General features: G+C 44.5%; 1 protein-coding gene across 7 annotated transcripts in view; it reads right to left on the bottom strand.

The window, feature by feature from the left end:
- Nucleotides 1-24,448, bottom strand: part of CIT (citron rho-interacting serine/threonine kinase) — a 197,547-nt gene that overhangs the window by 163,083 nt on the left and 10,016 nt on the right. For all 7 annotated transcript variants that reach the window (XM_064379735.1, XM_064379739.1, XM_064379733.1 and 4 more), the window contains exons 4-5: nt 14,456-14,631; nt 8,803-8,904 (exon numbers count right to left, since the gene is read on the bottom strand). In XM_064379735.1, coding sequence (XP_064235805.1) covers nt 8,803-8,904; nt 14,456-14,631 — 278 coding nt within the window. The remainder of the gene's footprint in view (nt 1-8,802; nt 8,905-14,455; nt 14,632-24,448) is intronic.

Raw genomic sequence — 24,448 nt, 5'->3', positions numbered from 1 at the left:
TACTTGGAAACTAGTCTGAAATGCAAAGCCTTGGCCAAGTGCAGTGGCTCATGCCTGGAATGCCAGCACTCTGGGAGGCTGAAGCAGGAGGACTGCTTCAGCCCAGGAGTTCAAGAATAGCTTGGGCAACACAGTGAGACTGAAACTCTACAAAAAATTTAAAAGGTAGTCAGGCATGGTAGTGTGTGCCTGTATTCCCAGTTACTCAAGAGGGTGAGGTGGGAGGATGGCTTGAGCCCAGAAGTTTGAGGCTGCAGTGAGCTACAATTGTGCCACTGCACCCCAGCTTGGATGACACAGTAAGACTCTTGATCGAAAAAAGAAAGAAGAAGAAGAAATGCAAATTCTTGGGCCCCACCCCAGACTTACTGAATCAGAAACTCTGGGGATGGGGCCAAGCAAGCTGGGACAACACAATTAAATTGTGGCTCCCAAAATGGTAAAAGTGTAAATGCACTCACGGGAAACATGCCTCAAAACACCAGAATAAAAAAACAACGATTTCAAAGGCACGGAAAACTCAAAGAAGCTCCCAAAGGCAATAACACACTCAGCAATTGAATTGAAGTCAATAAGAGGAATTAATATCTCATTTCACCAATGAGAAAATTGAAGCTGAAAAGGCCAGTGACTCTGGAGAGACCAAACAAGGAATGGTAATAAAACAAGAACCAACATTCTAAGTCACAGCCTCATTCTGATGGGCAGCTGGCTTCCAAACCCTGGCTTCAGAAGTAGCAGCATGTGAACAGGCCTGGTGAGTTTTAAGACATGCCTGAAAAATCAGACAATCTTAGCAGAGAGATCAAAACAGCACATGTTTCACTGTCAAAACTATCATAAGCTGCCACATTTTACTAAAGTAAACAATGGAGCTGTGTTCATTAACTCCCTTCAGATTCCCAATGACAGCATAGGGTGGTATTCATAAAAGCCTAGAAACAGCCCACTTTCAAATTGTTCCTATGTAGCCAACAAACCTGCCCATAAAAATTGCACAGGTGTGGGTTGAAAGCAAGATCAGAAATATAAAGAACTAATCCCTCGCAGGGCCTCCTAGTAGCAGTGGTTTTGGATCCAGAAGTATAATGCCTTGAGTAAGAGTATGGAAGGTGAAACTATGGGCCTGGCTTCAAAGCTCAGGTCTACCTTGTATTTCCTACAAAAACAGCTGTTTCTTTTGTTTTGAGGGGTTTTTTTTGAGATGGAGTCTCACTCTGTCACCCAGGCTGGAGTGCAGTGGCGCCATCTTGACTCACTGCAACCTCTGCCTCCCAGGTTTAAGCAATTCTCCTGCCTCAGCCTCTGGAGTAGCTGGGATTACAGTTGCCTACCAGCACACCCAGCTAATTTTTGTATCTTTGGTAGAGACAAGGTTTCACCATGCTGGCCAGGCTGGTCTCGAACTCCTGACCTCAAGTGATCCACTAGCCTTGGCCTCCCAAAGTGCTGAAATTACAGACCTGAGACACAATGCCCAGCAAAAAGCAGCTATTTTAGCCTCTGTGGCAGACTATTAACTGTGCCCCCAAATCCATCCTTCCCTTCTTCCATAGTAGTAAGAATTTTAACTCAACAGAGGCCACACAGCTGACAGTAAATTCCCAGTCTCCTTAGCAGCTAGATGTGCAGTCACATGACTACGTTCTGCCCGAAAAAATGTGAGAGGAAATGATGTGTCCAACTTCCACATCATTTTATGTAAAAAAAAAATTGCTTACTCTGAGCCTCTGCTCTGTTTTCCTAACAGCCAGCTGGAACAAAGACATGAAATGACCCAACTTCAACCCTGTAAAAGATGACAACCATCCTAAGGAATGGGGAGTCACAACATGGAAGGAACCTGGGTCCCGGAATTGACACATACAACAGAGCTGCTCTACCAGCCTGGGCTGTACATTGGGGTCTCTGTGATATAGCAACTAAGCATGTACCTTAACTAATACATCTCTACATGCAACTAGGGAGAAACATTTGGAGTGAACACAGGAAGGTCACAGCAGGGAAAAGAAGTCCGTAAGTCAACTGCAGGCTCAGAGCAACGGTAGCCTGAAGAGAACCACAGTAGGAAAAACATCAGTACAAAGAATTTAGACAAAACAATACTGGCAGGGCACAGTGGCTCATGCCTGTAATCCCAGCACTTTGGGAGACCAAGGCGGGTGGATCACAAGGTCAGGAGATCGAGACCATCCTGGCCAACATGGTGAAACCCCAATTCTACTAAAAAATACTAGTAGGACAAACCAACACCCACTCATGAAGGAGAAGTACAGGGTGCAATGAGCGTACAGTAGAAAGGCGCCATCCCAGAAGTACAGTGTCTAGAAGGGGGTTCTGGAAGAAGTGAAATGTGATCCAACCCAGAAGGAGAAAGAGGAGTTAGCAAGGTAAACAGGGAAAGAGTGAACAGCATGCAAAAAGGTCAGAGGTAAGGTCAAAGAACCAAAGGAAGTTGAGGATGGATGTAAGGTAGAAAGACAGAAACAGTGAGGAGGCTGGGGGCAAGTGTGAAAAAGGCCTGGTAAGTCACGTAGAAGAGTCTGGACTTCATCCAGAGGACAGCAGGGAGTCTTGAAGGGTTTTAACAGTGAGATGACTTGGCTGTAGTATGTGGAAGACCTGGGAGGAGGGCCAGACAGATGGCAGGGAGAATACTTAGGAGGTTATCACAGCAACACAGGCAAGAGAAGATGGAGGCCTGAAACCAACACAGCAGAGGCAAGACTAGAAAGAAGAGACAGCCAGGAGGGATAGTCCATAGGAGATAGAATCCATTATATTTTCATTGATTTAAAATATATCTTTAGGGCCAGGCGCAGTGGCTCACGCCTGTAATCCCAGCACTTTGGGAGGCTGAGGCGGGCGGATCATGAGGTCAGGAGTTCAAGACCAGCCTGGTCAACATGGTGAAACCCCATCTCTACTAAAAATACATAAATTAGCCAGGCGTGATGACACGTGCCTATAATCCCAGCTACTCAGGAGGCTGAGGCAGGAGAGTTGCTTAAACCTGCGTGACGGAGGTTGCAGTAAGTCAAGATCTGGGCACTCTAGTCTGGGTGACAGAGCAAGACTCTGTCTCTGAAAATAAAAAAAATAAATAAAATGTATCTTCAGGCTGGTGGCTCATGTCTACAATCCTAGCACTTCAAGAGGCCAAGGTGGGCAGATCACTTGAGGCCAGGAGTTCAAGACCAGCCTGGCCAACATGGTGAAACCCCGTCACTACTAAAAATTTGAAAATTAGCCAGGCGTGGTGATGCACTCTTGCAATCCCAGCTACTTGGGAGGCTGAGGTGGAAGATCACTTAACCCAAGAGGTGAAGGCTGCAGTGAGCTGAGATAGCACCACTGCACTCCACCCTAGGTGACAGAGTGAGACTCCGTCTCAAAAAAACAATAATTAATTAATTAAATATATCTTCAGTGAAAGTGCATCAGCATTACAAATTAATGTTCAACTGCCAGGGGAGCATGATATGTAAGTTTCCCCAAACTTCAAAGGTTTGTTGATGTAAAAGCGGCCAACAGGGTAGAATTTCAGGACTATACAGCACCAATATAAACCCAGGATCCCCTTATCTTGCAGCAGAATGGGCTTCCAGATTCAGAATTTTTCCGATTTTAGAAAGGTAAAGTGGTACATACACTTCACCTCCTGAGTTCAAGGGATTCTCCTGCCTCAGTCTCCAGAGTAGCTGGGATTACAGGCACCCACCAACATGCCTGGCTAATTTTTGTATGTTTAGTAGAGACGAGGTTTCACCATGTTGGCCAGGCTGGTCTTGAACTCCTGAACTCAGGTGATCCACCAGCCTGGGCCTCCCAAAGTGCTGGGATTACAGGCATGAGCCACTGTGCCTGGCCACACATACACTTTATATAATGTAACACCCTCAGAAGGGCCTGGGCCATCACCTTGTAATCAAACACATTCATCATTTTATAGCAAACAGTAAAGTTACACTAAAGGGAATGAATAAAGACTAAAAAGAGCCTGAAGAGAGCTTGGATCATTTGCCAAAAACTGAGTTAAAGTCAGGTTTTGCTGATAAACAAGTAACAAAAGAACTTGAGTTTATTCAGAACTCTAGGTATTTCGGAATTACAGATAAGGGATAGCAGACCTATGATCATATCTTAATTTCCATGCTGAGTTTGGATTTTTATGTGAAACTGTACCCTTAGCAAGCATTTTACTCTAAAGCAACAGTACTTGAGAAGAAAATGGAGACAAGGAAATATTAGTAATTATAAAATTTCATTGGTAATACCCAATTGAGCTACAAAAGAAGGGAGTAAAAATGTCATTGAACCCAAGTATCAATGTACTGAGGCAACCAGAACTCCTAAAAACAGCTGTATTAAGAACCCTCCTGTATCGTAAGATGGTGGATGGAAAAGCCGAGCAGAAGCTAAGGATGCTGAGGTCAGTGTTGAGATCAATAGGGAAGCCCCTATATCTGGGAGCCTGTCCTAGAACAGAAACCCAATCCAAGAGGCACTCCAGGAAGGCTATGCCCAAGCAGATGTCCACAGCAGTTAAATCCACAATTAAGAAGAAAAAGGTGGCCAGGTGTGGTGGCTCATGCCTGTAATCCCAGCACTTTGGGAGGCTAAGGCAGACAGATCACCTGAGGTCAGAGTTCAAGACCAGCCTGGCCAACATGGTAACACCCTGTCTCTACTAAAAATACAAAAATTACCAGGGCATGGTAGTGGGTGCCTGTAATCCCAGCTACTTGAGAGGCTGAGGCACGTGAATCGCTTGAACCTAGGAGGTGGAGGCTGCAGTGAGCCAAGATCATGCCACTGCACTCCAGCCTGAGCAACAGAGCAAGACTCGGCCTCAAAAAAAAAAAAAAAAAAAAAAATCAAAACCACGCACACAATTAAGAAAAATGAAAGTTCTTTCTACTATGACAAAGCTAGGTGGTGGTAATAAGAATGGTGACATCAAAGTGAGAAATTATCAAAATGCCCAGATAGTACCTTCCTGAAGATGTGATCTGAGAACTGTTCAGACGTGAAACAAAGCATTGCCATCAACGTGTAAAAAAACTACATTTGGGCATCCCTGCTTGGGCTCCTCTGATCATCCTCACTGGCCACGGAGGAGGCAAGCAGTGGTTTCCCCGAAGCTACTGAGCAGTAGCCTGTCACATGGACCACTAAATCCTCAACTGAGTTTCTTTACACAGAACACTCAAAGTTTGTCAACGCCTCTACCAAAATGGACCTTGATGGTGTGAAAATCCCAAAGCATTTCAATAAAGCTAACTTTTAAGAAGAATAAGCTGCCTGAGACTAGACACCGAGAAGGTGGGCTCTTCAACTCAGAGAAGAGAAATATGAGTTTATGGAGCAATGCAAGGTAGACCAAAAAACTATGGACTCTCAACTTTGGTCCAAAAAAATCAAAGCCCTTCCTAACCCCAGGACTGCTAAGATTCTGTGCTGCCTTGAAAATGAAGTTTATCTTCACAAGCTAGAGTTTTAAACCTCTTGCAGAGCTCTAATTATCTAAAACAGGCTGGGTATGGTGGTTCACACCTGTAATCCCAACAATTTGGGAAGCCAAGGCAGCAGGATGGCTTGAGGCCAAGAGTTCAAAACCAGGCTAGGCAACATAGTGAGACCCCGATCTCTATAAAAAAATTTAAAAATTAGCTGAGCATGGTGGTTCCCACCTATTGTCCCAGCTACTCAAGAGGCTGAGACAGGAGGATCCCTTGAGCCCTGGAATTTGAGGTTACAGTGAGCTATGATCATGCCACTCCAACAGAGTGAGATCTCATCGCTTTAAAAAAGAAAAAAGAGGCCGGGCGCGGTGGCTCACGCCTGTAATCCCAGCACTTTGGGAGGCCGAGGCGGGTGGATCACGAGGTCAAGAGATCAAGATCATCCTGGCCAACATAGTGAAACCCCGTCTCTACTAAAAATACAAAAAATTAGCTGGGCATGGTGGTGCATGCCTGTAATCCCAGCTACTCAGGAGGCTGAGGCAGGAAAATTGCCTGAACCCAGGAGGCGGAGGTTGCGGTGAGCCGAGATCACGCCATTGCACTCCAGCCTGGGTAACAAGAGTGAAACTCCGTCTCCAAAAAAGAAAAAAGAAAAGAAAAGAAAAAAATATATATCTAAAACAACAACAAACATGAACCAAAAGAAACAAAAGCCTTACTGTTTTAAGGGAACTTCTTAATAAAGATTCCTGAGGCTGGGTGCAGTGGCTCACGCCTATAATCCCAGCACTTTGGGAGGCCAATGGGTGGATTACCTGAGGTCAGGAGTTCAAGACCAACCTGACAAACATGGCGAAACCCATCTCTACTAAAAATACAAAAATTAGCTGGGCATGGTGGCACACTTCTGTAGTCCCAGGTACACGAGAGGCTGAGATAGGAAATCATTTGAACCCTGGAGGCAGAGGTTGCAGTGAGCGGAGATGGCACAACTGCACTCTAGCCTGGGTGACAGAGAAAGACTCTATCTCGGAAAAAAAAAAACAACAAAAAGAGCAGTAGCTCATGCCCGTAATCCCAACACTTTGAGAGGCTGAGGCAGGCAGATCACCTGAGGTCAGAAATTTGAAACCAGCCTGGCCAACATGGGGAAACCTTGTCTCTACTAAAAATATAAAAATCAGCTGGGTATGGTGGCGTGCACATGTAATCCCAGCTACTGGGGAGGCTGAGACAAGAGAATTGCTTGAACCCGGAAGGTGCAGGTTGCAGTGAGCTGAGATTGAGCCATTGCATTCCAGCCTGGGCGACACCAGCCTGGGTGACAGAACAAGACTTTGTCTCAAAAAAAAAAAAACAAAATCCTGTTAATACATTCAAACATGACAAGCTCTTTAAGATGCAGAGAGCACAAGGTAAATACTACATCTGCAACAAATGTCCTGGAACATCAGCAACCCTAGAAACCTATCAAGGTTATTTGTGAAGGTGAGGGCTCCATGCCCCAGGTCTCAAGGAAGGAAAGCTTCTAAGGCAATATTTAAGGAAAAGGTATTTCAGCCCATAAACAAGAGCTGTGGCATTGGTTCTGAAGGCACATGTGGTCAGTCAAGGCCAGTCTTCCAATATCCTTGTATGTGAATGTCCTCACTCAGAGGACAAGGAAAACTTCTCTACAGGCATTGGGTTCTTAACTAATATGAAACCAAGACAAATAAACTATTTATTTTAGGTCAGGAATAAAAGCAGCAAATTCCCCAAAAACTGGCCAGCAGAAGTTTAAGACAGATGGGAGTTCATCTCTCTCTTCCCCTTTTCTCTTATGTGAGTCTCTGTAAATGTTTATCGCCATTCAGGGAAACATAATAGTCTTCTTTTAAGGGCTGAATCAGGAACAGAAATTGTTTCTAGGATACACTTTTTAAATTTAGGAATTTAATCCCTTAAGAACCTAAACAAGGTCCCAAAATGAATTTTAGCATTCTCTAATTTATGATCTATACACAACAGGGAAAATTATGCCACTGCTCAAAAGAATCAAGTAAACCTGTATTACTGACAAGGAAGAAAGGCTGTCTGAAATACACTGATGAAAAGCAAAAAGCAAGCTGGAGAGCTAAGCAGAGAGTAACATACCATTTTTATAAAGCAAACTATAGACATGAGTATAGAAAAATATCCCCCACTGAGGCTGGGCGTGGTGGCTCACACCTGTAATCCCAGCACTTTGGAAGGCTGAGGCAGGAAGATTGCTTGAGCTCAGGAGTTTGAATCCAGCCTGGGCAACGTGGCAAAACCCCATTTCTACTAAAAATACAAAAATTAGCCAGGCGCAGGGTGTACGCCTGTGATCCCAGCTACTCGGGAGGCTGAGGTGGGAGGATTGCTGGAGCCCAGGAAGTCGAGGCTGCAGTAAGCCATGTTCATATCACTGCACTCCAGCCTGAGTGGCAAAGTGAGACCAGTTTCAAAAAAAGAAGAAAAGAAATATCCCCCACCATGCTCCCACAGAGCATAGTTAAGGGTCAGAAAGAAAGAGCACATTTAACCATCTGTCTTCTCCTAAAGAAGAGGATTAGAAAATAAAATGGAGGGGCCAGGTGCAGTGGCTCACGCCTGTAATCCCAACACTGGGAGGCCAGCGCAGGTGGATCACTTGAGATCAGGAGTTTGCGACCAGCCTGGCCAACATGGTAAAACCCCATCTCTACTAAAAACACAAAAATTAGCTGGGCGTGGTGACATGTGACTGTAATCCCCGCTACTCGGGACGTTGAGGCAGAAGAATCGCTTGAACCTGGGAGGCAGAGATTACAGTGAGCCAAGAGGGTGCCACTGCACTCCAGCCTGGGTGACAGAGCAAGACAATGTCTCAAAAAAAAAAAAAAAAAAGAAAAGAAAAGAAAATGGAGGGCTTTCCCTTTAACTTCATTTCATGGCTGTCTGCAGTGTTTGCATTTTCTCATAACAACCATGCATTATTATCTCTCCTACGCAAGCTAACACAGGAAGTTTTTAAAAATTAAAGCAAAAATAAAAAAATAAATAAAAATTAAAGTAAAATTCTTTTATAGGTAATAACAGACTATTCCCCAATAAATGATTTCCTATGATTGTCTTAAAGCCACAGGTACAGTATCCAACAATCAACGAGGTTGTTTCTAAATGGGTTAGCTCTTGATCTTTATGGCAAGGACACCAGGGAGACACCTATAAGGCAAGAAAGTCTTTGAATGAATGAAACCACATGGGCAAGAACCACATTCAGTTTATCACACGCATCTGAGTGTCAGAGTGCTAGGCTAATTCCAGAGAGACAGATGTAAAGACTCACCAGATACAGGTGATTTTTGTCCTGAAAGGCATACTGTAATTGGGGGATCCAAGGGCTTGTGCTTTGAGATAATATGTTTCGTTCTTCCTCAAAAAATGAAACCTAGGGAAAAAAGAAACTGCTTAGACAATTACAAAGAACTCAGTGTGAGAGGAAAAAAGCCTTTTCCTCTGTCATTAGGCCTAAACTGATGTTTCTAGCTTAAAAAAAAATCAAAGAAAAGAAAAAGGAAGGAAGGGAGGGAGGGAGGGGAAGGGAGAGAGGAGAGGGTGAGAAGGGAGGGAGGAGAGGGTGAGGAGGGAGGGAGGAGAGGGAGGAGAGGGAGGGAAAGGAGGGAGGGAGGGGCTGTCATTTAGCCCAGAACTGCCTAAGTCTCAATCATTCACCTACTTTGGTCACAATTTTTGCCAGCTCCATATATTACCTGCTTAATTCTTTACCTAACATATTTCTTTAAACTTCCTTTCTTTAAATGTAAACATTTTTCTCTTCTTCTTCTCTTCCTAAACAATTCAGTCCTAAAGCCACTCGCTGGTGTGGAACAAGGTAAGCATCCATGCTGGTTATGGGGAGAGTCATGGTGGCCCAGGACAGGCTGCCAGTCTCAAGCAACGTGAGAAGGGCAGCAACCATGTGCGGGGGCAGCCCAATATTATGGGCCCACACAGGGTGAGAAAGACATCCACATGAAAGGGCAACCCAGAGCAGATTATTTGGACCCACCAAGGGGAGGTGGGATAGCAAAAGAGACAGTAGACTGGATGCACACAGATGCATAAAATAAGTAAACATATTAAGGCTATAATGTCAGAGAAGAGAATTGCAAATATGGAAAGGATGAAAACTAAAATGAACCCTGAAGTTGGATTGGAATTGGGGTACTGGTGTCAACTCATGGTTTTCCTTTTTTATTTTTGTAGAGATAGAGTCTCGCTATGTTTCCCAAGCTGGTCTTGAACTACTGGCCTCAAGTGATTCCTCTTGCCTCAGCCTCCCATGAGCCACTGTGCCCAGCCATGGGTTTCAATATATAGAGATAGATACACAAATAGAGATGTAAATGTATGTGTGTGTGTATGTATGTGCATACATGCATGTGTAGGTAGATACATTATACATACATACGTGTATTCCTTAGTGCTATCCACTGAAAGGGGTCTGGGAGCAGTGACACCCCAGTAACAATGAAAACACCCAGTACCCAGATCTTGGCCTCTAAACACCACTGTCCACTGAAAGGAATAGGGCTCCTCTGAGAAATGACTGATGCCAGAGCCAGGGCAGAGAAAGTAAAAGTACCAAAAGAACCTGAACATCTTGCTATATCAGAAAGCAGGAAAGTATTCAATGAATCATGGGGATATGTCAAAAGGACACAAAAACTAACCTAAAAAGGTTCTCAATGGCCAAGTTGGGAACAATTCAAGTATAAAAGTAGTGACAGATTACAGGCGTGAGCCACCAGGCCCAGCTGAGGCAGGCAAATTGCTTGAGCTCAGGAGTTCTTGACCAGCCTGGGTAACACAGTAAAACCCCGTCTCTACTAAAAAATACAAAAAATTAGCCGGGTGTAGTGGCACACACCTGTAGTCCCAGCTACTCGGGAGGCTGAGGCAGGAGAATCACTTGAACCTGGGAGGCAGGGGTTGCAGTGAGCCAAGATCACACCACTGCACTCCAGCCTGGGCAACAGAGCAAGACTCATCTTTAAAAAAAAAAAAAGTAGCAACAGAAATGGATTGTAACTCACTGACTGAAACAGGAAAATGCAAGTCCACATAGATATAAGTGTTTCCATCATTTGAAAGTAACTCCCCACAGAATACTTTTTTAATTACAAAGTGGGCTGGGGGCAGTGTCTCATGCCTGTAATCTCAACACTTTGGGAGGCCAAAGCAGGAAGACTGCTTGAGGCCAGGAGTTAGAGACCAGCCTGGGCAACAGAGTGAGACCCCATCTCTACAATACAAAAATTAGCCAGGTATGGTAATGCACGCCTATAGTCCCAGCTACTCAGGAGGCTGTGGCAGGTAGATTACTTGAGCCCAGGAGTTCAAGGCTGCAGTGAGCCATGATCATACCACTGCACTCCAGCTTGGATGATCAAGCAAGACCCTGTCTCTAAAAGAAATAAAATAAATAAAATTACGAAGGAGAAAGAAGTAACTCCACAAGTGGAAAAGCACAGCTGGCACCACCTTAATCAATTGATCGAAGTGAGCATCAACATTAATGTGACAAACTGAAACTGAGAGTCACCCACTCGGATGCAGCAAGAACAAAGCATCTAGTCTAATATTCGGCCAAAGATCTAGACCCTGAATCTAAACATGAGCAACATTAGACAAATCCACATTTTACAAAATAAGTGGCCAATAATCATCAGAATTGTCAAGGTCATGAGAGCCCAGGAAAAAATCAAAGAACTGCTCCAGACTGGAGGAGACTAAAGAGACAGGACAATTAAGTGTCACATGTGATCCTCAACCTGATTGTTCTATTCTAAAAGACATTATGGGGGCCGGGCGTGGTGGCTCATGCCTGTAATCTCAGCACTTTGGGAGACGGAGGCGGGCAGATCACTTGAGGTCAGGAGTTCGAGACCAGCCTGGCCAATATGGTGAAACCCCATCTCTACTAAAAAATATAAAAATTAGCTGGGCATGGTAGCACAATAATCAGGGGGCTGAGGCAAGAGAATCACTTGAACCAGGGAGGCAGAGGTTGCAGTGAGCTGAGATCTCACCACTGCACTCCAGCCTGGGTGAAAGAGAGAGACCCTGTCTCAAAAAAAAAAAAAAGAAAAAACTGTGTAAATCAACTGCTTAAAATACATTTTATATATATATGCATATATATGTAAATATAGTCTATGCATGTGTACATATTTCTGTATATATATTCTATGTATATATACATTCTGTGTTTATATGTATATATTCAGTGTGTGTATATATCAAATGGTTCAAGAAAAAAAGTTGTTTATACTGTATGTGATGGTTAGTCTTATGTGTCAACTTATAATCCAGGAGATGATTTTATATATATATATATATATATATATCTGCTGCTGGTTCTATTTCTCTTAAGAACCCTGACTATACTGTACTTGCAACTTTTCTATAAATTTGTGACTGGTGGCCAGGACTGGTGGCTCACACCTGCAATCCCAGCACTTTGGGAGGCCAAAGTGGGAGGATCACTTGAGGTCAGGAGTTCAAGACCAGCCTGTTCAACATAGTGAAACCCCATCTCTACTAAAAATACAAAAATTAGCCACCTGTAATCCCAGCTAGTCGGGTGGCTGAGGCAGGAGAATTGCTTGAACCCAGGAGGCAGAGATTGCAGTGAGCCGAGATCGCGCCTCTGCACTCTAGTCTAGGCGACAGAGTAAGACTCTGTCTTAAATAATAATAATAATAAAGTTAACTGCATGTGGCAGCACATGCCTATGGTCCCAGCTACTTGAGAGGCTGAGGCGGGAGGATCACTTAAGCCCAGGAGTTTGAGAACACAGAGAGCTATGACCACGCCACTGCATTCAAGTATGAATAACAGTGAGACCCTGTCTCTAAAATAATACAAACGGTCTCTGAGGACCCCTTCCAGTTGTCACAGAGCCCTGGGTGGGTGTGCGGGCCTCTGCCAGGTGGCAGGCCTTGTTTACAAAACAGCACCCCTCCCTCCTCTCCGGCACATCCTTTCCTTCACTCCTTGTGCTGGCCTCTCTCCTCTCATGCCCTTAAATTCCAAATCTTCCCCATGGCTCAGTTAAGGACCCTACTTTTCTTTTAAATGTATCCTCTTAAGGAATGAATAGGCGGCTTTAGTTAGCGCCTGTATGTGTATAATTTTATAAGCCCCCAGCCCACACTTCCACACAGTCATTTCAGGCCATTCGCCTGGAGGAAGGCGCACCTATTTGAGTATGTCTATTATTTGCCTGCCGTGTGGTCTGTTGGATTATTTTGTTTTTACACGCACTATTTCCCATCGAAAACATAAGCATCACAAGGTCAGGGCTACATTTAATGCCTCTTCCCAAGGACCTAGAAACATACCAGATACAGCAGATGCTCAGATAGTGTGAACTGATGAGGCACAGTTCTTTCTCAGAGCTGGGAGGCTGAATGAGCACCTTCCACTCTTCTCTTCCAAATTATCTGCCATGTCCTGTCACTTTTCCTTTCTATTATGTGGCTCACATTTTATTCCTAAACACAAAAGCCACATCACTCTCAGATTCTGAGAAGCAGCTTCCTGCCCTCTGCTGCTTCTCTGATTGGAAGCCATACAAAGTCACTGAAGTCCACAGGGCCGGACTCTAATCCCAACCTCCTCCTTCCAGAGGCCTAAATAATACCCAACAGCCTCACAAAGTAAACCACAGTTCAAAAACTGGTTCTTGGGGGAATGCGGAGGCACTGTATAATGGATAGAGTTTCTGTTTGGTAGAAAAGCTCTGGAAATGGAGGGTGATCATGGTTGTACAACATCATGAATGCACTGAATACCACTCAGTTGCACATTTTAAAATGGTTAAAATGGTACACTTTATGTTATATATATTTTACCACAATTTTTTAAAAAAAGGTTCTTGAGTTTCCCACCCATTTCCCCCTCCCCACCCAAATGTCCTCATTTCGCCATTTCCCAGTCTGTTCTGAACCACTGAACACACACACCCCCACACACACACTTGCATAGCATTCTAGTACTCCAGAATGTCACACTTCTACCCAACATGTTATCCTCACTTCTCGCTGCCCAGAACCTACATTTCCTCCCATCAGTGAGAACTGTCCCTAACTGTCCCTAACTGTCCCTTGCTCACCCACAGCATCTCCCCTCACATCCCCGTTAATTAATTTGCTAATTGCTGTCCTGCTTCTGTGATACTTTAGCTGGTAGGCACCTGCTTTATACATTTGCATTTTTCCTCCACTTTCCAAGGTTGTTTTTAAACTCTGAAAATAACAGCCATGGGACTTCTATTCCTTTTGCAAGCTTCCTGCAGAGCTGGGTACATTATCAGACACATCATGTGCACTAAAATGTCTGTAAGTAATAAATTACTCTCTGAATTCCAAGGCTGATGGCCATCTCTCTAAAACACAGAAAATGAATCAATATGTCTAGAGACAGCAGCCTTGTTTAAAAGAAAGAAAAATACCACAATCAAAAAGATAATGTTCTACCTGCTCTCAAGCAACTGCCTAGCCATATGACAAAGAATTTTATTTGATTTCTTCAGAGCCCTGTTTTAAAACCAAATCCATATGCCCACAACACAGATATCTAAAGCGTGTACAAAAGCAATCTGATTCACCCCACCATATGTATATTCTGAGTCCCCAGCTAGTGGTCATAAAAGATATTCTTAAATTCATTAGTTAAAAGGTCAACTTGGTTCTGAAATAAAATACAACCATAGAAACACGATAAATCAAGAGGAATTTGTGAGTCTTCAAAATTAGCCAACATCAGTTCAAGAAGATGAGCTAAGAACACGAGAGACCTTTTTGCCCCAACCATAATTAAATATAGAATCCCAGAGGAAAGGCTACTCGATCTAAGTGCAGCAGATTTATTGTCTTTACAATGAACAGTCTGGTAGAGAAAGTGGAAAAGCGTGATGTTAAAATGCTCCTACCTGCTCCTGGGCCAATAAGGCCTTCTTCTTCATCACTTTCATGGCATAGATGTCCCCAGTTGCTTTCTCTCTCACCACCTGCACTTCAGCAAAGTGACCACAACCTACAAGACTTCTGACTTCAAAGTCCTTTGCCGAAGGCTGGAGCTCCTGTAACTCAGCTATGGTGTCGGAATCTGCAAAAGATGCAAGAGTTATCCCCAGGTAAATAAAGCATGCAAATATATGCATCTTTACGAAAGAAAAAAAAAGAAAATAGCGTTCATATAGCTTCTTCCCTGACTGTCAAAGACATTCACATTCTCATCCATCATGAATAATTATAAAATCAGTACAAAAGTGTTTTTATATGTTAAGTTAAAATTAAGGGCTCCAGAAATTCCAAAGTACAGTTTCCATGGCAGCTACAATTTGAATCCCATAGACTCAGAAAATAGGGAGAGAAGATACAAATTATGTTTTTCTTCTTCCTCTCTGTAGGCTTCAGGGCAGTGTTTGGTCAAGCATGCTTATCAGCATTTAGACTGGATTACAGTGTGACACAGTCAACATGAGTCTAATTTTCACCAACCTGGGACCTGGCTTCCAGATCATTCCATTCTAACTACATGTGCTTAGTTTTATCCCACCAGCCCAAGTTTCATCTTCCTTGGATTGTATCAGTAATGCCTTCATAGACCTAATATGTAGCAGTGCTTAAGGGGGCAGAGGGGGCCAGGTGAGGTGGCTGATGCCTGTAATCCTAGCACTTTGGGAGGCCAAGGCAAGCAGATCACTGGAGGTCAGGAGTTGGAGACCAGCCTGGCCAAAGTGGCAAAACCCCATCTCTACTAAAAATACAGAAAGTACCCAGGTGTGGTAATGAGTGCCTGTAATTCCAGCTATTCGGGAGGCAGAGGCATGAGAATCACTTGAACCTAGGAGGCAGAGGTTGCAGTGAGCTGAGATCATGCCACTGCATTCCAATCTGGGTGACAGAGTGAAACTCTAGTCTCTAAAAAAAAAAAAAAAAGAGTTGGGGGCAGAAGGGCTTAGGGCTCAGAGAACCAAATGGGGCCCTGACATTTGCTCTACAGGGCTAACATGCCACATGTCTGAATGGATTTGCAACCATTTTTTTCTTTTTCTTTTTTCTGTTTGAGACAGAGTCTCGCTCTATCACGAGGCTGGAGTGCAGTGGCATGATCTCGGTTCACTGCATCATCTGCTTCCTGAGTTCAAGCAATTCTCCTGCTTCAGTCTCCCAAGTAGCTGGGACTGCAGGCACATGCCACCATGCCGGCTAATTTTTTGTATTTTTAGTAGAGACAGGGTTTCACTATGTTGGCCAGGATGGTCTTGATCTCTCGACCTCGTGATCCACCCACCTCAGTCTCACAAAGTGCTGGGATCACAGGTGTGAGCCACCGCGCCCGGCCGTGACTATCTTTTTCTTACTCTTACCATATAGTCTTATTCATTTTCCAAGTCTAATCTTTCAGTCAAATATACTCAACATATGAAGTATGGACTAAATGGACAGTGGATTTGGAATCTAACATGTTTATTAACACTCTAGAGACACTGATCCGAGACATTGCTAGATGTGCAATGACTCTAATGACTTGCAGGAATGAAGGGCAGCAGCAGTAGCTGACCCAAAAATTTAACTCTGCACGTTACAAGGGAACAGCATCATACACAGGCATTACACACCAAAAGCAGGCAAGCAACGCTTATAATCAAAATTACCCTGGAGAATCCAACAGAAAGATGCCACACTGAAGACCAAGAGACTGTCTTAAAATCCCAAACACACACTGGAATCTTCTAGGAACTGGAAGGGATGGCAATGTCAGTGGCTGGGCAGTAGATAAGCTTAGGAGCTACATTCTGAGTCATACTCAGCCCTGCAAGTGGCTCACACAATGAGACGGACTTGGTCCATCAATGGGAAAAGCCATTTCATACCAATAGTCAATGAGTGGCATTTTAATGAGTTGGCCAATGTAATTTTTTTCATTTTTTTTTTTTTTTTTTGAGACATAGTCTGGCTCTGTTGCCTAGGCTGGAGTACAGTGGCATGATCTTGGCTCATCGCAACCTCCACCTCCCAGGTTCAAGCAATTCTCCTGCCTCAGCCTCCTGAGTAGCTGGGATCACAGGTACGCACCACCGCACCCAGCTAACTTTTGTATATTTAGTGGAGACAGGACTTCACCATGTTGGCCAGGCTAGTCTTGAACTCCTGACCTCGTGATCCGCCTGCCTTGGCCTCCCAAAGTGCTGGAATTATGGGCGTGAGCCACCGCACCTAGACTTTTTTTTTTTTTGAAGAGACATGACTGGCCAGGCGCGGTGGCTCTCGCCTGGAATCCAGCACTTTGGGAGGCCAAGGGGAGTGCATCCCCTGCTATTGCCCTTCCTTTGTTGCATGGGTGGAGTTGAAATCTGCTGGGTCAAAGGCATAGATGATAAGAACCATGGTATTGAGAGTCTTCTTAGCCACAGACCACAGCTTTCACTTCAGCAGTCATCCTGAATACACCTTCCCTTGGTACCTTGGGGAACCAGGCAAGAGTGGTGGGTGGATCTGCATGAAATCATGACCACTGTAAAAAATAAATCTAGGGCACCTGCATGGGGAATGCCGTGAAGAAGCAAAAGTAAAAGCTGCAGTGTTTTCCTTTTGCCCTGACCATGCTGTCACAAGCCCTGTCTTCCTTCCCTGTCTCTTTCCAAGTTTCTTCCAGATCGAGTATTTGAGTTTTGAATTATAATTCCCCACAACCTTACTGGATCAAACTTGATTTTGTTTTTGCTCATACACAAAGCCAATCTCTCCTAATTCTTTATTATGCCTTAGATTGTTTACAAAGTTGCTTACAGTGGTATCCAACTTAATAACTCTGCATCTGTCACTGGCAACCACCAGGCATCTCAACTGTACAAGGAGACAGGCCGCATTGCTTTGCAGGCAAAGCCAGGACAGTACTCTCTCCGAATTCTGAGAAGTCATTCCAAATCTCCATTTCTTTATCTAAAGGCTTTTGGATTATTAAGATGAAGAGATGAGAGGCTACATTCAAGCCTATGATTATTTTTTTAAAAAATGGCCAGGCTGAGTGGCTCAGGCCTGTAATCCCAGCACTTTGGGAGGCCGAGTTAGGTGGCTCACCTGAGGTCAAGAGTTCAAGACCAGCCTGGCCAACATGGTGAAACCCTGTCTCTACTAAAAATCCAAAAATTAGCTGGGTGTGGTGGCGCACGCCTATAATCCCAGCTACTCGGGATACTGAGGCGTGAGAATCACTTAAACCTGAGAGGTGGAGGTTGCAGTGAGCCAAGATCACACCATTGCACTCCAGCCTGGGGAACAGAGCAAGATTCTGCATCCAAAAAACAAAAAAACTTCACAACTTCTCCCTATACCAGCTGCTTCTGTGACCCCAAAACCATCACCTCACTCTTCATCTCTGTACACTTTTAGTTACAGTATCTAAGGGCCCAGTGGGTGTCGAATATTATTGAGGTAGAGATAAGGACCCAAAGCACTATGAAAATGCAGTCAGAGAATAACTGTCAGATAATCATCCAGACCCAGGGCCAAAAGCAACATAGCTGGGTGCATTGCTTCCTTTTCTGGAACACGGTAATCCAATTTCTAGGAATCATTCATTCTCCACAGAAATACTTGCACATGTGCTCAAAAAAGATGCATACAAAGATGTTCATGATGAGAACTGTTGTAACAGAAAAATAATCGGAAACCACCTAAAGTTTCATCAACAGGAAAGTCGAAACAACCTACAAGTCCGCCCATATAAAAGAACGTTAGGCACTGTTAAACGGAACAAGATGGCTCAGTCTCTATTAGAACACATATTCCTTATAGCCAGGGAGTGTTCCCTGGTTGTTTGTTTGTTTGTTTCTGGGATGGAGTCTCACTCTGTCACCCTAGCTGGAGTGCAGCGGCGTGGTCTTGGCTCACTGCAACCTCTGTCTCCAGAGTTCAGGTAATTCTCGTGCCTCAGTCTCCTGAGTAGCTGAAACTACAGGCACCCACCACACCCGGCTAATTTTTGTATTTTTAGGAGAGACTGGGTTTCATTTTGGTCAGGCTGGTCTCGAACTCCTGACCTCAAGTGATCCACCCACCTTGGCATCTCAAAGTGCCAGGATTACAGGTGTGAGGCACCACACCTGGCCACCTTGGGGTATGTTTATAAATTTCCACAATAAATATTTTTAAGGCACACACACACACACACACACAAAATTGGAATATTATACACCAATCTGTTGGCAGTGATTGTCTCAGGTAAGATTTTGAAGGACTTTTTCCTCACTACATATGTGATGTGCTATAATCTAAATGTTTGTGCCCCTCACCCCCACAAAATTCACATGTCAAAATATAATTCCCAGTGTGATACTATTAAGAGGTAGGACTTTTAGGGGCTGGGCAAAATAGCTCATGCCTGTAATCCCAGCATTTTGGGTGAATCACTTGAGGTCAGGAGTTCAAGACCAGCCTGGCCAACATGGTGAAACCCTGACTCTACTAAAAATACAAAACAAATTAGCTGAGTGTGGTGGCAGGCACCTATAATCCCAGCTACTTGGGAGGCTTAGGCAGGAGAATCGCTTGAACCTGGGAGGCAGAGGTTGCAGTAAGCCAAGACAGTGCCACTGCACTCCAACCTGGGTGACAGAGCAAGATTCTGTGTCAAAAAAAAAAAAGAGGTAGGACTTTTAGGGAAGTGAATAAATCAAGAGGGCTCCATCCCCATGAATGGGATGAATCCCCTTATAAAAGAGGCTGACATTGGGTCAGGCACAGTGGCTCATGTCTGTAATCCCAGCAGTTTGGGAGGCTGAGGTGGCAGATCACGAGGTCAGGAGTTAGAGACCAGCCTGGCCAACATGGTGAAACCCTGTCTCTACTAAAATTACAAAAATGAGTCGGGCACAGTGGCACGCACCTATAGTCCCAGCTACTCCGGCAGCTAAGGCAAGAGAATCACTTGAACCTGGGAGGCAGAGGTTGCAGTGAGCCGAGATTGTACCACTGCATTCCGGCCTAGGTGACAGAATGAGACTCTAGCTCAAAAAAAAAAAAAAGAGGCTGAGATTATCCTTAGCAAACTAATGCAAGAACAAAAAACCAAATACCACATGTTCTCACGTATAAGTGGAGCTAAAGGATGAGAACACAGGACGCAAAGAAAGGAACAGACACGTGCCTACTTGAGGATGGAGGGTGGGAGGAGGGAGACAATCAGAAAAAAATCACTATTAATTACTAGGCTTAGTACCTGCGTGACAAGATAATCTGTAATAAACCCCATGACAAGTTTACCTATACAACAAACCTGTACATGTACCCTGAACCTAAAATAAAAGTTTTAAACATAAAGAAAAAAGGCTGAAGGGATCACATTTGCCCCTTCTGCCAGGTGAAGATGCAGCAAGAAGACACCATCTTTGAAGTAGAGAGCCATCACCAGATACCAGATTTGCTGGCGCCTTGATCTTGGACTTCCCAGTCTTCACAACAGTGAGCAATCAATTTCTGTTGTTTATAAATTGCCAAGTCTAACATATCTATTATCACAGCCCAAACAGACTCAGACATACATTTAACCTTCTATATTTAACTTTGCATTATGTATTATGTTTGCAATAAGAAAGAAAAAAAAAGGCAGGGGGGCCTGGGCGCCCTGGCTCACGCCTGTAATCCCAGCACTTTGGGAGGCCAAGGCAGGCGGATCACGAGGCCAAGAGATCGAGACCACCCTGGCCAACATGGCAAAACCCCGTCTCCCCTAAAAATACAAAATTTAGCTGGTCGTGGTGGCACCCACCTGTAGTCCCAGCTACTTGGGAGGCTGAGGCGGAGAATTGCTTGAACCAGGAGGCAGAGGTTGCAGTGAGCCAAGATCACGCCATTGCACTCCAGCCTGGCAACAGAGCAAGACTCCATGCCCATTAGTACTAAAGTTGTAAACATACTGAAGGTTTTGTCTATAGCAAATATAGCTGAAGGGCAGTAGTACAGCTACTGTCAAATTGTCAATACCAGCCCAACTTTGACAATTATCAACACTTTTCTGTGCAAGTTTTTTTGTTGTGGTGGTGGTTTTGGTTTTGGTTTTGTTTGTTTTTTTTTTTTTGAGGGGGGAGCATTGTTTTGTTTTTTGAGACAGGGTCTTACTCTATCACCCAGGCTGGGGTGCAGTGGCACAATCTTGGCTCACTGCAACCTCCACCTCCCAGCTTTAAGCAGTTCTCCAGCCTCAGCCTGCCAAGTAGCTGAGACCACAGATGTGTGCCACCATGCCCCGGCTAATTTTTGTATTTTTGTACAGATAGGGTTTCGCCATGTTGCCCAGGTTGGTTTCGAACTCCTGAGCTCAAAGATCCATGCACCTCAGCCTCCCAAAGTGCTGGGATTACAGGCGTGAACCACCGTGCCTGGCCTCTGTGCAAGTTTTAATATCACACTGCTGTTTATTTTTTACACAAATTATCTGATACTGTGCTTAATGTTTGCCATTTATTTTGTTCACTGAGCAATACACTCATTCTACAAGTATTTATCAAAGAACTAACATATGTCAGACACTGTTTTAGGCACTGAGGATGTAAGTCTAATTCAGAAAGACAAAAATCCCTTCCCTGGTTCCCAGATGCTCGTTCCCTTCCCTTCCCTCCCTTGGCCCAAGGTAGGGGTACTTCTGCTGGGGACATCCTTCAGAGCTACACTCTGTTCCATTTTCTCTAACAGTCTCCAAAGAAAATCTCCAACCTTTGGGAAGATTCAAAAAACCTGGGCAGAAGCAGCTAATAGATCCTTCTCTATGTGGAAAAGCAAAGCTTACATTTCAAAACAGACACTCAAAAAGGGGGGCAAAAAACATACCAATGTAATCACCCATTTTCAATCATGGCCTCTTAACCAGTCCCAGGAGACCTCTTCAAAAATATGAAACGTTTCCCTGGAAGAGGGTTCTATTAGAAAGAATCTACATTCCACTAAACCAAGTCTCCTGATCACTAAATGGTTCTAGATAATTCACTGCTGTTAAGTAACCAGAGGACAATCTCAAGACTATTGAAGGTGCCTGCAGATGGCTCAGTAAGCTAGCCTCGTCACATAATTTCCTTCCCCTCCCACTCCCTACTTAAAAATTTAAATATTCACAAAAAGAAGGCAGGAGCTTATTCAAACAAAAACAGAATGATGAACAAAAACCTCAAGTACATTTTGAAGATATACAATATATTAAATGTTGCTGATATTCACAGTTATGATTCCTGAGTAACAGTTATTGAGTGTCTGCTGTGTGCCAGGCAACATGACTAGTCTGGTCTATCCATTAACTCATTCGATCCCAACACAGCTTCATTAGATATACATTATCCCCAGCAGGCACGGTGGCTCATGCCTGTAATCCCAGCACTTTGGGAGGCCGAGGCAGGCGGATCACTTGAGATCAGGAATTTGAGACCAGCCTGACCAACATAGTAAAACCCCATCTCTACTAAAAATAAATACAAAAGTTAGCTGAGTGTGGTGATGCACACCTGTAGTCCCAGCTACTCAGGAGGCTGAGGCACGAGAATCACTTGAACCCAGGAGGCGGAGGTTGCAGTGAGCTGAGACTGTGCCACTGCACTCCAGCCTGGGCAACAGAGCGAGACTACATCTTTAAAAAAAAAAAAGGATATACATTATTCTTGTTTTGCAGATGAGAAAACTGAGAACAAAGTACCTGTAAATTATTGAAGGGCATTATAGTGAACATATGCTGACTTTTTTCTACTCGGCATCCCCAGCTCCTTCGCATAACCACGCGCTCCCCTATCCCATGAAGTCCTGATAATCACACTGCCCTGACCCCTTTGGGCACTCCAACAAAACTGATCATAATACCTCACCCCCTGGCAGGCAAATGACCAAAGCAGAGCTAAGTTAGAATCTTCCCTGGGACTGTATTAATCTTGATAACGGAAGGTAACAATTGGGCAGGGTGTGGTAGCCAGTCTCCAAAAACAGCGCCCAATGCCTGTGCCTCTTGGGATGCGTGCCTTTGTGTACTTTCCTCTCAGGTGGAATCTGGGCAACCCTAGAACATGCATCAAACAAAACAGTGCAGCCAAAGAGATCCTATGTCCCTTCTAGGATAAGCCCTAAGAAAGCCTGGCAGCTGGCCGGGCACAGTGGCTCACGCCTGTAATCCCAGCACTTTGGGAGGCCGAGGAGGGCAGATCATGAAGTCAGGAGATCGAGACCATCGTGGCTAACACGGTGAAACCCCATCTCTACTAAAAATACAAAAAAAAAAAAAAAATTAGCCAGGCATGGTGGCACACATCTGTAGTCCCAGCTACTCAGGAGGCTGAGGCAGGAGAATCACTTGAACCTGGGAGGCGAAGATTGCAGTGAGCCAAGATCATGCCACTGCACTCTAGCCTGGGCAACAGAGCAAGACTCTGTCTCAAAAAAAAAAAAGAAAGAAAGAAAGAAAAAGAAAGCCTGGCAGCTTCTACTTTTGTGTTTTGGAAACCCTGAGCTGCCGTCGAGGCCACCCTGCTAGAGAGACTGTGTAGCTCAGAGCTCAGCAAGCCTTTTCAAAAAGGGCCAAACAGGAAATATTTTGGGCTTTGAGGGTCATTTGATCTCTATCACAACTACTCAAATGCTGTTGTTGGCAGGGCACAGTGGCCCATGCCTGTAATCCAAGCATTTTGGGAGGCCAAGGTGGGAGGATTGCCTGAGGCCAAGAGTTCAAGACCAGCCTAGGCAATCTCATAAGATCCCATCTCTACAGAAACTTTTAAAATTAGCCATTAGTGGTGGTATGGGCCTACAGTCCTAGCTACTAAGGAGGCTGAGACAAGAGGATCGCTTGAACCCAGGAGTTGGAGGCTGCAGTAAGCTATGATTATGCTGCTGCACTCCAGCCAGGGTCAGACCTTGTCTCTAAAAAAATAAAATGAAATAAAATGCTATTGTAGTGTCAAAGCAACCACAGGCACTATAGAAACAAATGGGAATGATCATGTTCCAGTGAAACTTTGTTTACAAAATCAGCATTAAAGGCTGTAGTTCCTTGACTTCTGATATAGAGACCACATAGAGGTGCCATCTGGACAGCAAAGGCCCTGAGACTTCATGAAGAAAGAGCAAGAGGCCCAGCTGGGCCCAGCCTCCTAGCCAGGGCACCAAACACTGAGTGAGCCCTCTCACACAGTCCAGCCCAAGAGAGCTCCAGGTGACTGCAATCCTGGCCAATGTAATACAGAGCCGAGGAATCCCCAGCTCAGTCCAATCAACCTACAGACACGTGAGAGGTAATACAACGACTTTTTTTTTTTTAAAGATAGAGTCTCACTCATTGCCCGGACTGGAGTGCAATGGGGAGATCATAGCTCACTGCAACCTCCACCTCCCGGATTCAAGCGATTCTCCTGCCTCAGCCTCCAACGTAGCTGGGATTACAGGCACCCACCACCACAATTGGCTAATTTTTCTATTTTTAGTAGAGACAGGGTTTCACCATGTTGGCCAGGCTGGTCTCAAACTCCCGACCTCAAGTAATCTGCCTGCCTCAGCCTCCCAAAATGCTGGGATTACAGGCATGAGCCACCACACCCAGCCACAATGACTATTGTTTTAAGTCACTAATACTTAGGGTGGTTGCTTGAACAGCAATGTTGTACAAGGCAGGGTTTCTCAAATTCAGCACTCTTGGCATTGTGGGCTAGATAATTCTATGTTATAAGGGGCTGCTTTGTGCCCTGTAGGATGTTTGGCATCATCTCTGGCCTTATCCGTTAACTGACACTAGGACATCGAAAACATCTCCAGTGGGCAAAAATCACCCACTGGTTGAAAAACACTAATGTCAGAATATGAAGCTGGGACACCAGCAGCCAACCACCTTATCACACGGAAGTCAAGCCAAGTCAGAAACAGGGTGAAGGCCAGGCCAATATATGACTTCA

The sequence above is a fragment of the Aotus nancymaae genome, unplaced genomic scaffold (assembly GCF_030222135.1).
Source record: "Aotus nancymaae isolate 86718 unplaced genomic scaffold, 86718_ANA_hifiasm-v0.15.2.pri h1tg000021l, whole genome shotgun sequence".
Classification (NCBI taxonomy): domain Eukaryota; kingdom Metazoa; phylum Chordata; class Mammalia; order Primates; family Aotidae; genus Aotus; species Aotus nancymaae.
This window is presented reverse-complemented; position numbering and strand designations above follow the sequence as displayed.